The sequence below is a fragment of the Sceloporus undulatus genome, chromosome 10 (assembly GCF_019175285.1).
Source record: "Sceloporus undulatus isolate JIND9_A2432 ecotype Alabama chromosome 10, SceUnd_v1.1, whole genome shotgun sequence".
NCBI classification, from domain to species: domain Eukaryota; kingdom Metazoa; phylum Chordata; class Lepidosauria; order Squamata; family Phrynosomatidae; genus Sceloporus; species Sceloporus undulatus.
The window spans coordinates 1,746,990-1,759,215 of NC_056531.1; the positions used below are offsets into that span (position 1 = coordinate 1,746,990).

Consider the following 12,226-nt stretch of genomic DNA (forward strand, 5'->3'; position numbering starts at 1 on the left):
TCTTCTTCTTCTTCTTCTTCTTCTTCTTCTTCTTCTTCTTCTTCTTCTTCTTCTTCTTCTTCTTCTTCTTCTTCTTCTTCTTCTTCTTTGTATTACTATTGTCCATTCTGCAGTGTGGCCAAATGCCTTGGCGCCAAGACAGTGGCACAGCGGGCTTTGGATTGTGCCAGGGAGTGTCAGATCGTCTCCCATGTGCTGGAGGATGTGGAAGCTGTGAAAGCTATAGAGCAATTCCTGGGTGAGCTTGAATCTGCAGATGGCACGTTGGGGAGGGTGGGCTGTAAAAATGTACGGTTAGTTTCATTATACCCATTTTCATTTGTATGACATGAATCTGAAAGCTGTATCTCTTTGAACCATGACAAGCCACCTTGAGTCCCAGGCTGGGAGACATGCGGGAGAAGGAGGAGGAAGCAGTCAACCAGCGCTCTCTAGGAAAATGTTTGGCAATTTGGGTGCCAGGGTACAAGTACATTCCTCTGTGATGTGGGTTTTCGCCCTGAAATTTCAAGTATGCCTGCAATTTGGGGGGAAAAAACTACAACACCCAAAGCAGATAACTATACCCAGACAGCTCCTCCTAGTGGGCCAGTAGGGCTTCTTCTTTTTGTCCATCAGGGATGCCAAGCACAAGAAAAGTAATTCAAATAAAGGGAGTCGGAATACTTATTGGATAGCTTGAATAGACAGGAGTGGTGCTGGCATGACCCCTGAGGCTTGGAACTGAAGGCGCACCTTGCTTCTCTAAAAGAAAGGCGTTCCTAGGCCTGGGAGCATATGTCACTAAACCATGTGGCCACCTGTCTCTAGGAATAAATACGTAGAGAGATCTTGTAGCAGCTTTGAGACTAACTGAAAAAAAGAAGTTGGCAGCATGAGCTTTCCTAAAGTCTACTTCCTCAGATGCATGTGCTGGAAAAGTAAAGCAAACAATGGTATGCTTTGCTATCAACATTCCTCAGCAGACTGAAATACTATCTTCTATGGAAAGTGGTTGAGGTGGATCATGCTATCTGTGCTGACTAGGCCATCTTAGGAATAATAGTGGCAATGGAAATGAGTTGGTCAGATTTTCTCCTAGACCTAGTTACTTTCCCAAATGTAACTTTCTCAAGCTGTGCCTTCTCCTGGATCCTCCTAGCTTTGGCATCCAGCGATCCTGAGCGGTTCTTCTGACCTCCTTGTTCTTTGCCTTTGCCAGATGACGAAAGGATGTTCGTGGAGGCAGCTTGCGGTGCTTCTGTGGCCTTCTTGTATTCTGGCTACCTCCAGAAGCTGCAAAAAGAGGGACGCCTGAGTCGACAACTAGACTCGGTTGTCCTCATCGTGTGCGGTGGAAATGCCATCCAGATGGAGGAGCTCCAGGCCATGAAGAACCAACTGGGGATGAAGTGATGGCTTATCTCAAGGTTCCCTCTTGAGGAGCATTTGACCCCAGAGAAATCCTTCCCCCAAGATTCAGTCCTAAGCCTTTTCAGCACTGGAAATAGCATTTCTGTGCAAACAATGCATCACATGCATTTCCCCCTGAACTGTGAGTAGTCTCAGAACACTGTGTAATTTTCAATGATTTTCTGGCAATGAGGAGAAAAATGGTATCTGACTTCTGATGTGGTCCGGCCCTCTGTGCCATCTCAGGAGCATTGACACATTTTGCTGCATGTGCCAACCAAGACTTCATCTAGGGCAGGCATGGGCGCAGTGCAACCTCTGGGCTTTGTGTGGCTTGTGGATCTCACTTTTGTGCTTGCTGAAGCTTTTTGCCATTCCCCCAAAGTCCCCATGGAGAAGGGTGTTCAGCATCACCCCAACTGTATACACACAGTATATAAGTATTGCGCTGGGATTACACTATAACTGCCATGAGGCCATCCTATGGAATTCTGGGTTTTGTAGTCTGGTGAGGCACTAGAGACCTCTGGCAGAGAAATCTAAATGCCCGGTCTTAAACTGCCTGTCCCAGAATGCCATAGGATGTTGCTATGTCAGTTAAGGTGGAACTGTATGGCTATATAGTGGTCCCTTGGTGTCCACTGGGGTTTGGTTCTAGGACTCCCCTCCCCCCGTGGATATCAAACTGTGGATGCTCAATTCCCATTAAATACAATGGGGTGGTAAAATGGTCTCCCTTATAGACAATGAAAAGAAATCAAGGTTTGCTTTTGGAATTTATATATTTTAAAAAATACCTTCAAACCGTGGAGAGTTGAAGCCGTGGATAACAAAAAATAATCCGTAGATACGGAGGGCAACTGTAGTTCTGTACCGTGAGAGGGGATTAGGTGCCAAACCTCTGCCAGTAATCGAATCCAGCACCCAACATGGGAAGCTACAGGAAGAGTGGCCGTAAAACCAAGTGTCGACACATGGCTCCAAAAGATCCACCAGCCACCCCTGATTTGCTTTCCACTGGTCTGAGTAAATTTCAGCCCATTCCACAGAGGATGCAATTATTCTTTGTATCCTGTGAGGATCTCTATTGTAATCCCTGGGTGACATGCTATCGCTTCTCTATGTGTTTCCCTCCCCGGTTTTGCAAGGCCGCCAATTGTCTGGTGTGTGAAGCCAGAGGCTGTAGAACAGCTGTTGCCTGTCACCTCTCTTGTGTAAAGCACACCGGTGGCAAAGCTCATAGGTAGGAAGCATTGTGTTGTGCTTCAGCTCTTCGAAGACAGATGCTCTTTCACATGGAGGTGGCGGGAAAGTACACAATGCTCTCTCTCTGTGTTAGGCACCTCACAATTTTTTGTGAGCAGAATTACACAAATACACTTGCTACTCAGCTAGGGCTTGTGTGAGTCTCCCAAGGCTTTCTAGCCATCTTTGTTTCAAGAACTGAGGAGGGTCCTCTGGCGTCGGGATGCAATCCTTCTGTCATTTCATTCTCAAAAGAAGCGACGACTAACCTGAGCAATTGTCTTCCCACTGCAATCTTTGAAAATGGGTCCGCTTCCAAAGACGATGCTCAGTTCAGGACGTCTTCTGTGCGAAATTCGGATGCGGATTTTATTCAGTGTGGGGCTTAGGTTTACGTAAGTGGCCTTACATATGTAGAAAACTGAATGATTTTGCAACATACATATTCATGGAACGACGGTCACAACATTGCAATGTACAGGCCTCTCTTGCGCATTGGAGACTATTGATGTGTATCATGGGATCATGTGAGTCTGGACACCAGGTGTGGAAGTGCCAGAGCACTTCCAGGGGGTTTTTCTGACCAATGTTTTCAACACTGGCAAAGGGAGACTGGCATTCTGTTGGGGACTTACATCTTTCTACATGGCCTTACGTTTGCACAAAATGGAATCGAGTCATTCTGCAACATTCACCTAGGGGCTGTTGTAGCATTACTGCAGCCACAAGGTTGTGAGTTCGATCCCAGAGGGCTCTGGTTGACTCAGCCTTTCATCCCTTTGTAGATCGGTAAAATGACTACCCAACTTGTTGGGGGGGGCAAATGGCTTACATGTTATAAATCACTTAAAGAGTGCTTTAGTTCACCACAAAGCAGTATAGAAATGTAAATGCTAATACTATTACCATTGCACAACGGTACCCTGACGGGTGATTTAAAGCATTTTTTACCCCACCAATCCCTGCCAAATTTTAAAGCTGTTGTCAAGCCGAATTGGGGGGCACAAAACCAGGTATCAGGGGCCACTTGAGGCCACATCTTACCCACCCGGTTCTAAAAAAATGCAATGGAAAATGGGGCTGGGGGTGAGGATGAACGGAAGAGAAGCCCATGAATTGATGGCTAGTGTTGCGCCATGCGTCGCTTCCTCAGAGAGACCACCCTTCCACTGACGTATTGAAAATCCCATTTAGGTTTCTTTCTATGTCTCCCAATTGATGCGCAGTCCCAGGGGGTTGGCTGGCAGGAGCTCATGTGCCCGAGCGCATATTATTATTGTTTACTCTCATCAATATTTATCTACAGTCAGTTTGTTTTGACGGCAACTCTGTGCTTTAATTAGCAAGTTGTGCCGTCTCAGACGCATTCCTTTGCCACTGTCTCCATGCATTATTGTCATAATTATTTTTAATTATGACTGTTGCTGCGGTGGCTTTCGGCCGTGAATCGGAAGAGGATAAGGCAAACGGAGCTGCTTGGAACAGCGACGGTTACTGGGGTGGAAGAGCGGGAAATCCTCAATTTGTCATGCAAGCGCTCCCTGTCGGACCTGCAAAGTCCCTAGTCAGCAACTAATTTCCAACCGGCCATATTTGATTTGCAAGATCCCTGTGTATGCGGCCGCTCGGCTGCGGGCTCAAGGCTGCCCAGAGCATGGGGAAAAAATACAATATCACTGTTGCTATAGTATAATTAATCTTACTAGCACCTATTCATTAAATAAATATTGGTTATCAATCTTAATATTAATTCATGGGAAGGCGGGGATCCAGCACTAGGTGTGACCCCGATGTTGTGGCTACACTGTGTCTCCTGATCTGATGCCCCAAATCTATCTTAGCTGGCCACACTGAATGATGGCATTCTGAGATGTTGGTGAACAGGGTGCTGAAGGAGGACGCAGCCAGCCTCCTCCTGCCAGCCAGCACCAGTGTACTGGCCTATGGGATCCTATCACAACTTGTTGGTGTACTGCCACATGTTAGTGGGAGTAAGCTAGTTGCAGAGGTGCTAAGAAACCCTGTAAGTGAATTCTGAAGATGCATTATGGAGTACTGGCGAGAGTGTCCCAATGTACACTGGGCTCTACTGATGCTCATCGGGGCACGTTAGCTGGTGTCCTGATGCACATTGGAATCAGTGGTCATTGGCATACCCTAGCTCCTGCTACACGTTGGGACCAGTGTGCATTGGCACACCATAACTGATGTCCTGATGCACATTAGGACCAATGCACATTGGCACATCCTAGTGTGGTGTTTGTCACCAAGAGGATGGCAGCTGATAGGTAAGCCTTTCAGTGTAAATGCTATAAATCAGGGGTGGACATCTTAGTGGGCACCAGGGGCCAAACTCCTGCCAAGATCCTCCATGAGCCATACACTCCCTACTGCAAGCCCATATACCCCCATGTTTTGCTGCAGTCCCTCTCAAAATGGTGACCATTGCCATTTTGAGAAGGACTGAAGAAAACAAAAGAGTATGGGGGGTACTGGGTGCTGGGTGGGTGGGGAGGTGAGGCCATTTTTGTATGTGTTTGGGGGCTTTCTGTGGGGACTGAGGACCCAAATTGTCCAAAATGTATGCTGAAACCTTTCAGAAAAACAGGGGGGGGGGTTGAGGGGGATTTCAAAAGCAGGGTCCATGTGACTGTGGATTGCACTATGCCCACCCCATGCCATAAGTGCCTAACTATTTTTTCAACAGTCTTCCCACCCACTCAATTGCCCATAATCCGAGATGGAAGCAATGCTTCCATCTGGAGAAACTAGGCTTTTCTTAGGTGATCCTATGGGACTACCTAGCCCCATCGGGGACCATTTCTTGACCACCTCTCCTTCTTTTCCTGTCTTCTGGTTCTTGATAAATTGCACTGGTCAAGCCACCCCAGGCGATGTTTCAGGATGAGGGAGTCTCATAAATCAAAATGCCGGCTGAGTCCAACCCTCCTCCCAGTTCCGAAAAGGGGGGGGGGGAGTGCTTCCAAAGTATCTTGGGGGCTGGCAAACCCTGTGACTTGGTTCTCCATTAATTATAAAGCACTCCTTCCCGAATACTCTGGGCCATTTTTTATCTTAAGACTCAAAACCGATTACTTTCCCCCTTCCAGAACCCTTCACCTTCTAAAGAACGTTGCGATGGCAGATTTGGGAAAGGAAGAGAAAGGAAAGGGAGGGGAAAGCGGTGGAGGACAAAGATGGAACTTTGCGCAGATCTGTGTGGTGAGCAAAAGCGTGTGGTACAATTTTGGGGGACAAAGGTGCAGTTAGCAATACCAAAAAAGTTACTTCTTCTGAGAGCCAAGATATCTCCATCCCTTGTGAGTTCACAATCACCTTTGCATTGAATCTCTAAAGAGTTGCAGTCCGAGACTCATGCCACTATGCCACACTGGTTCTATCACAGGGGCCTACCTCTCCTAATAGGGTCCCAACTGCACATTTGATAACCATGCCCCCTTTTCTGTGGCAGCACAGTGGGAGCATAGCGCATGGGGAGTAAGGCTTTAAGAGAGCTTTCCAAAGTGCTGAAGCCAATGCTCAAATACTGTAGGTTCATCCTTTCAATAGCCAATGCGCCAGAGAAGTTACCAGCCACACTAAACTGTTAACTTACTCTGGGATTCTTTGTCTTGGAACTAAAGCTGCTATTTCTTAGTTTGTCTCCAAGGATCCTTGATCCTTTCTTGGTGACAGGGTGCAGATCAGCACATGGAGGAGGGAACGGTCAACAGCCATGATTCTACATTGGGGTTGCCTAGGGCGTATATAGCCATGTGCAGAATTACACACCGATTGTGCCAAGCAGTCCTTGTGGTGAATGGCAGTCTTGTGCAGCTGAATGCACAATTAAATGTGCATATATGCATCCGTGTGCAATGACACTTTGTGCACAGCTCTGCTTCCACAGCCTTGAACTAAATGCAGGCCTTTTGCATCAGACAAAAATGGCCAGCCATTTCAGAAGGATATGTGTCTGTAAGACACCAAGAGTCGGCGTGGTGTAGCGGTCTGAGTGTTGGATTGCAACTCTTTAGGCATTAAAAAACAAAGTGTAGACTCCTTGTCATTGGTGTTGCTGTGAGCCTTCAAGTCATTTTTCACTTATGGCGACCCTAAGGTGGACCTATCTCAGAGTTTTTTGGGGGCTGAGAGTGTGTGACTTGTCCAATGTCACTCAGTGGGTTTCCCTGGCCGAGCTGTGAATCGAACCCTGATCACCAGAGTCCTAGTCCTATGCTCAAACCACTACACCATGCTGGCTCTCTCATGTTCATTGGTGCTTTATAAATTGCCATGCCCATTCAACAATAATAATAGCCAAGATACTGCATTAAAGTCTATGCTTTGTAACTTCTTCTAACATTACAACTCTGTAGCTATGTACAATAGAAAAGCAACAAAACCCTGTTAGTGAATGCAAAAGATGTGCAACCAGTCACTGGCAATACACATAGGGCACTCCTATTATGCTCTGGCAAATTGTAATTGGTGTCTGGATCCACAATGTGCAGTGTCCCAATGTACATTGGTACCCATTGTGCATTGGGCCATGGCCCACCAGTCGTTCCATCGTTGTGCAAAAGATGCCCATATGTTGTAACATTATAAACACCCCTAAGCAAATACATACATTGCCAAACTACTCGGTTCAGTTTTGCACTCGCGTAAAACCATTTACAAAGACCCTAAGCCCCAAGCAGAATGCCAGCCTATGTTTTCCGCGTCCCACTTACTATCCTGGTTACCTCCGTTGCCCTCTGTTGATGACCACAGTACAAGCAATAATCAATAAACACAAAAACATACTTTATTTGTTTCTTCTTTATACAAAATAAAGAAACTAGGAGCCAAAAAACCCTCCCTATAATACATCCTTAAACACGTGTAGCCTCCAAGGAAGGTTTGGACTGGATTGGCATTAGCTAGCGATATCCTCAAATGTGCCGCTTTTTTGTTTGTTTTATTGGTAGTCGTGGTTATATTTCTGCCCAAAATAATAATAATAATAATAATAATAATAATAATAATAATAATAATAATAATAGAATTATATTAATAATAATAATAATAATTAACCAAATCAAATATCCTTTCCCAAAGCCCTCCAAACCATTAAGTCCTTGCAAGTCAGTCCAGCACTTACCACGAGGGGGCGCCGTATCTCCAACGAAACATCGCTGGCTGCCCAACAGTCCTTTGCCATCATGGAACACACACGCACACACACAAAATAAGCCTTCTAATTAAAATAAATGGGTTCTCTCCCTCTCTCACACTTTTGTTTTTGTCTTTCCTGATCGAAGAAACAAACCAACCAAAAGCCCAAAGCCCAAAGCCCGAACCAATGCAAAAAATCAACCCAAATTTCCACCACCCTCCCACATCCCCCCAAAAAGTCAACCCAGACCCCAAACCAAGACAAGATCCTTCGGTCTGCAAAAAGAGACGAGTCCAGCTTTGGTCCAAGGAGTTGGCGAATTCCCCCCGAGATTCGCTGCTGGAGGAAACCAAGTGTGTGTGTCTGTGGAGGCCTCCGCCTTTCACTGCCCCTTGAGCGGTGTCCAAATGTCCCCCTTGAAGGCCCTCCATCATGGAGGCAGTGGTCCATGTCGGGTCCTGGAATACCCCTGCCCCAGGGAAAGAAATCCAATGAGGTGTGATTTTGGCATCATGGTGGCTGGCGCTTTGGGTACGTGGACATCTGGCTCCCTGATGGAGCAAACAGGAGAGGACAGATGAGGATGGGGTCCAGGGTACCAAGAGGGCATGGCCTAGGGACATAGGGCTGTGGCTGGATATCTCGGACACGTCCTCCGTCAAGGGGCACTCTACCACACGGTTGTCTCATTGAGCTCCTGGTTGGGGTGCGAGAGAGGCCCACTGTAGCTGGACATGGCGAACGGAGGGCTGGGCCCGCTGCTGAAGACCTCGCCTGGGATGGGATGCAGGGAACTTGGCAGGCTGGGTTCTGGGCTGGGCGTGTCGGGGTGCGAGATCATATCCGTGTACCTTTGGTTCTCGGACGCGTGATGCCCGGGGAGAGGGGGTTCCAGCGGACCAAGTGGGGTGGAACCAGCCCCCGAAGTTGGGATATAGCTTGAATCGGCGGGAGACTGGGCCTGAGATGGGGGGCCGTGCGGGAAGAAGTCATAGTTGCTCCCGGGACCATAGTAGTCACCCTGGTAATCTAAGGAGGGAAGAAGAGGAGAGAACGTACAGTTAGAATGGACCGACCGTCATTTCCAATAGAACCAGAGCAATGGCATCTCGCAATCCCATCACTTGTAGTGGCAGGGGATGGAGTGGATGGAGTGGATGGAGGATTTCCTCACAGTTAAAAGGTAATGTTGCGAGCTATTCTTGTTGCCATGCTAAGTATTTTGCTGGGGTTTCAACCCGAATGGTCAATGAAGAGGCTTTAGTAGAGTCTTCCCTCCGTATCAACGGATTCCAAAATAACAACCGAAATAACATATCTATACAGTTACTTAGCACTCTCGAAGCAGTTTACAGTCGGTAAGCCAATTGCCCTCAGTAAACTGGGTACTCATTTTACCGACCTACAAAAGGATGGAAGGCTGAGTCAACCTTGGAGCCCTGCAGGGATCAAACTCACAACCTTGTGGCTGCAGTACTGGCATTAAACCACTGCACCACCAGGGCTCCTTTTTTAAAATATTCTATCTATCTATCTATCTATCTATCTATCTATCTATCTATCTATCTTCCAAAAAAGCAAACCTCGAATTTGCCATTTTACACAAGGGAAACCATTTTGCTATGCCATTGTATATCATGGGCCTTGTGCCTCCATGGATTTGGCTATCCACGGTGGGTCCTGGAAGGCCACTCGCTTGCAAAGTCGGCAACAATTAATTTTTCCGGTGGCTCTTACGATCCTCCACCAGCAGAGGCAGTGTATCTTACGACCCCCAAGACAAAGATCAAGAAAAAGATCTGTAAGTTTTAACCAAGGCGTGTAGGTTTCAGAAAAGGCAGAAGTCAAAATGCCAGTGACTGAATCTAGTTGCAGCCCAAAGCTATGGATAAAAGCAATCCAAAGCAATTGCCGCCTTGAGTCGCTACATTGGGAAAAGGCAGGATATAAGATTATAAAATAATAAGAGTCAAACCATAAATCAACACTGTTTCAGGCCTCCTTAATACACCGCATAGTCCCCTTCCTCAATTTTTCTTGTAGCAGGGACGCAATTTAAACTCTTTCCTCCGGCTCCCTTGGACTACAACTACCATCATCCCCATACTCAGGGTATATAAGGATGCCTGAAGTGTTGTCCAACCCATTCGGGGCTGCTGGTCAAGCCTACAGACATGGGAGGAATGAGACCCATGGAACTCCTTGACACCTGCATAGGCCTGAGTAGGATCACAACACCAATAGAAATGCAATGCAAACGCCTCCTTTGTCAAAAGCCTCCTTGCCTTCCCTGCTTCCTTCCCCCAAACATGAACAACCTGCATTGAAGCAGGGCCAGGGGTGTGTAAATTCAATCTAGTTTTAATCTCCGGAAACCAACGGCTTAGATTTGTGTGAACTGTGGCGGCAACGGCACCAGCTTTGAACGTATTTATCGGCTGGGAAGGGAAATCCTTTTGACCGCCAGGAGCCAAGCCAGTTAGGATTGGGGTCAAAACTCAGGTTTCGGAAGTAGAAAGTGTGGGAGACTTTAGTGGCTGAAGCAATGGCTTCAAACCAGTTTCCTTTTTTAAATCTTAATTTCCCCATCCTGGGTGGGAAGGAAGGCAAGCAGGCAAGGGAATGTTAATGCCGTGAAAGGTGCCCCCAAACCTCTTTAGATTCCAACAGCATTTAAAGTGGGGCAAAACGGCATTATTTTGACAGTGTAGATGCACCTGCAGCCCAAGGCCCAAACCGCTGCATCATGCTGGCTCTTAGGCACCTTACAACCAATGAAAAACACATCAACTAAAAAAAACAACAGCCATATTAATACAGGAGTTACAACACAATTCTATTGTTTTCCCCAAAATAACCACAAGTTAAGAGCACCTTTCAAAACTCACTTAAAACACAACAGAGACACATCACCCCACATTAAATGCTCCATTGGCGGCAACAATACCCCAAACCAAAGGCCTCCCTGAGTCCAAAGATCTCTAGCTAGTGGTATAGCCAGTGTGGTATAGTGGTTTGAGCGTTGGGCTGTGACCCTGGAGGCCAGGGTTTGAATCCTGGCTCTGCCGCGGAAGCCTGCTGGGTGATCCTGGGCAAGTCACACCTTCTCGGCCTTTGGCAATGCAAACCCCCTCTGAAGAAACTGGCCAAGAAAACCCCTACATAGGCCCGCCTTAGGGTCACCAGAGGTTGGAAATGACTTGAAGGCATGCAACAGCAACAACAACCGAAAGAGAGGTCCGCCTGGGGAAGGGAGTCCCACAACTTGGGAGCAGCCACCAAAAAGGCCTTCTCCTAGACTCCCAAGTGCTGTCGGCTCTACTTTAGAGGAAAGAACTGCCCAAACTACCTCTGAGTATCCTTTGCTTAAGAAAACTCTGTGAAATTGATGTGGTCACCATAAGTCAACAGGACTTGAAGGCACATGCACACACATATATTTCAGGGGGGTTGTTTAAAGGGCCTTGGAAAAGGAGGAAGGGGGGAAATCGTGCAGGAAGCAAAACAAACAAGAGCCCCCCTTCAAATCCAATCTGCCCCCCTCCTTCTCCGTGCTCCTGAGATTGGGGCGTAACTGGCACAAATGTCCTCTGAAAGAGGTACAAAAGCGGGGCAGATGGGGCTTTGTTTCTCGCAGCAGAAGCCTGATCGAGGGGGTGTCCAAGGGGTCAGACCCTCTGGCACACAAAAGCCCTTTCTGCCTTGAAAGCAGCCCTCCCTTTGAGGGTCAGCTCACCTTCCCAGCTGAAAAGGATGGGGAGAGAGCTGCAGGGAGGCAAGGTGGAGGTGAAGGCCCTGGACACCTGACAGACTGGCACAGGGGCAGGAGGATCTGGGCAAGGGAGTGCCAACCAAAGGCCCAGATTTCGGATGTGGGGTAGGCTCAGGAGAGGAAAGGAAGGGAGGGAGGAAGGGAGGGAGGGAGGGAGGGAGGGAGGAAGAAAGGAAGGAAGGAAGGAAGGAAGGAAAGGAGGGGAAAGGGCAGGGGAGAGAGGGAGAGAAATACAAGGAAGGCAGGAGAGGCACTCGGAGACGGAGAAGAACAGAGAGAGAAAGAAAGGAAGGAAAGGGGAAGGGAAGGAAGGAAGGAAGGAAGGAAGGAAGGAAGGAAGGGGAGAGAATACAAAGGAAGGAAGGAGAGAGAACAGAGAGAAAGGAAGGAAGGAAGGAAGGAAGGAAGGAAGGAAGGAGGGAAGGAAGGAGGGAGGGAGGGAGGGAGGGAGGGAGGGAAGGAAGGAAGGAAGGAAGGAAGGAAGGAAGGAAGGAAGGAAGGAAGGAGAGAGAATATGAAAGAAAGAAGGAAGGAGAAAGAATATGAAGAGAAAGAAAGTAGAGGAGGGAAGGAAGGAAGGAAGGAAGGAAGGAAGGAAGGAAGGAAGGAAGGAGAGAACAGGAAAGAAGAAAGGAGAAAGAATAAGGAGGGAAAAT

The 12,226-nt window shown here is 47.5% G+C and overlaps 2 protein-coding genes across 2 annotated transcripts in view; one reads left to right on the forward strand and one right to left on the reverse strand.

Moving 5' to 3' along the window:
- Positions 1-7,446, forward strand: part of LOC121916451 (serine dehydratase-like) — a 13,361-nt gene extending 5,915 nt beyond the window's left edge. The window contains exons 8-9 of the mRNA XM_042441506.1: positions 114-238; positions 1,202-7,446. Of these exons, the coding sequence (XP_042297440.1) occupies positions 114-238; positions 1,202-1,395 (319 nt within the window). The 3' untranslated portion in view covers positions 1,396-7,446. The remainder of the gene's footprint in view (positions 1-113; positions 239-1,201) is intronic.
- Positions 7,447-8,468: 1,022 nt separating this feature from the next.
- LHX5 (LIM homeobox 5) overlaps positions 8,469-12,226 on the reverse strand; it is a 13,481-nt gene continuing 9,723 nt past the window's right edge. The window contains exon 5 of the mRNA XM_042441858.1: positions 8,469-8,827. Within this exon, the coding sequence (XP_042297792.1) occupies positions 8,469-8,827 (359 nt within the window). The remainder of the gene's footprint in view (positions 8,828-12,226) is intronic.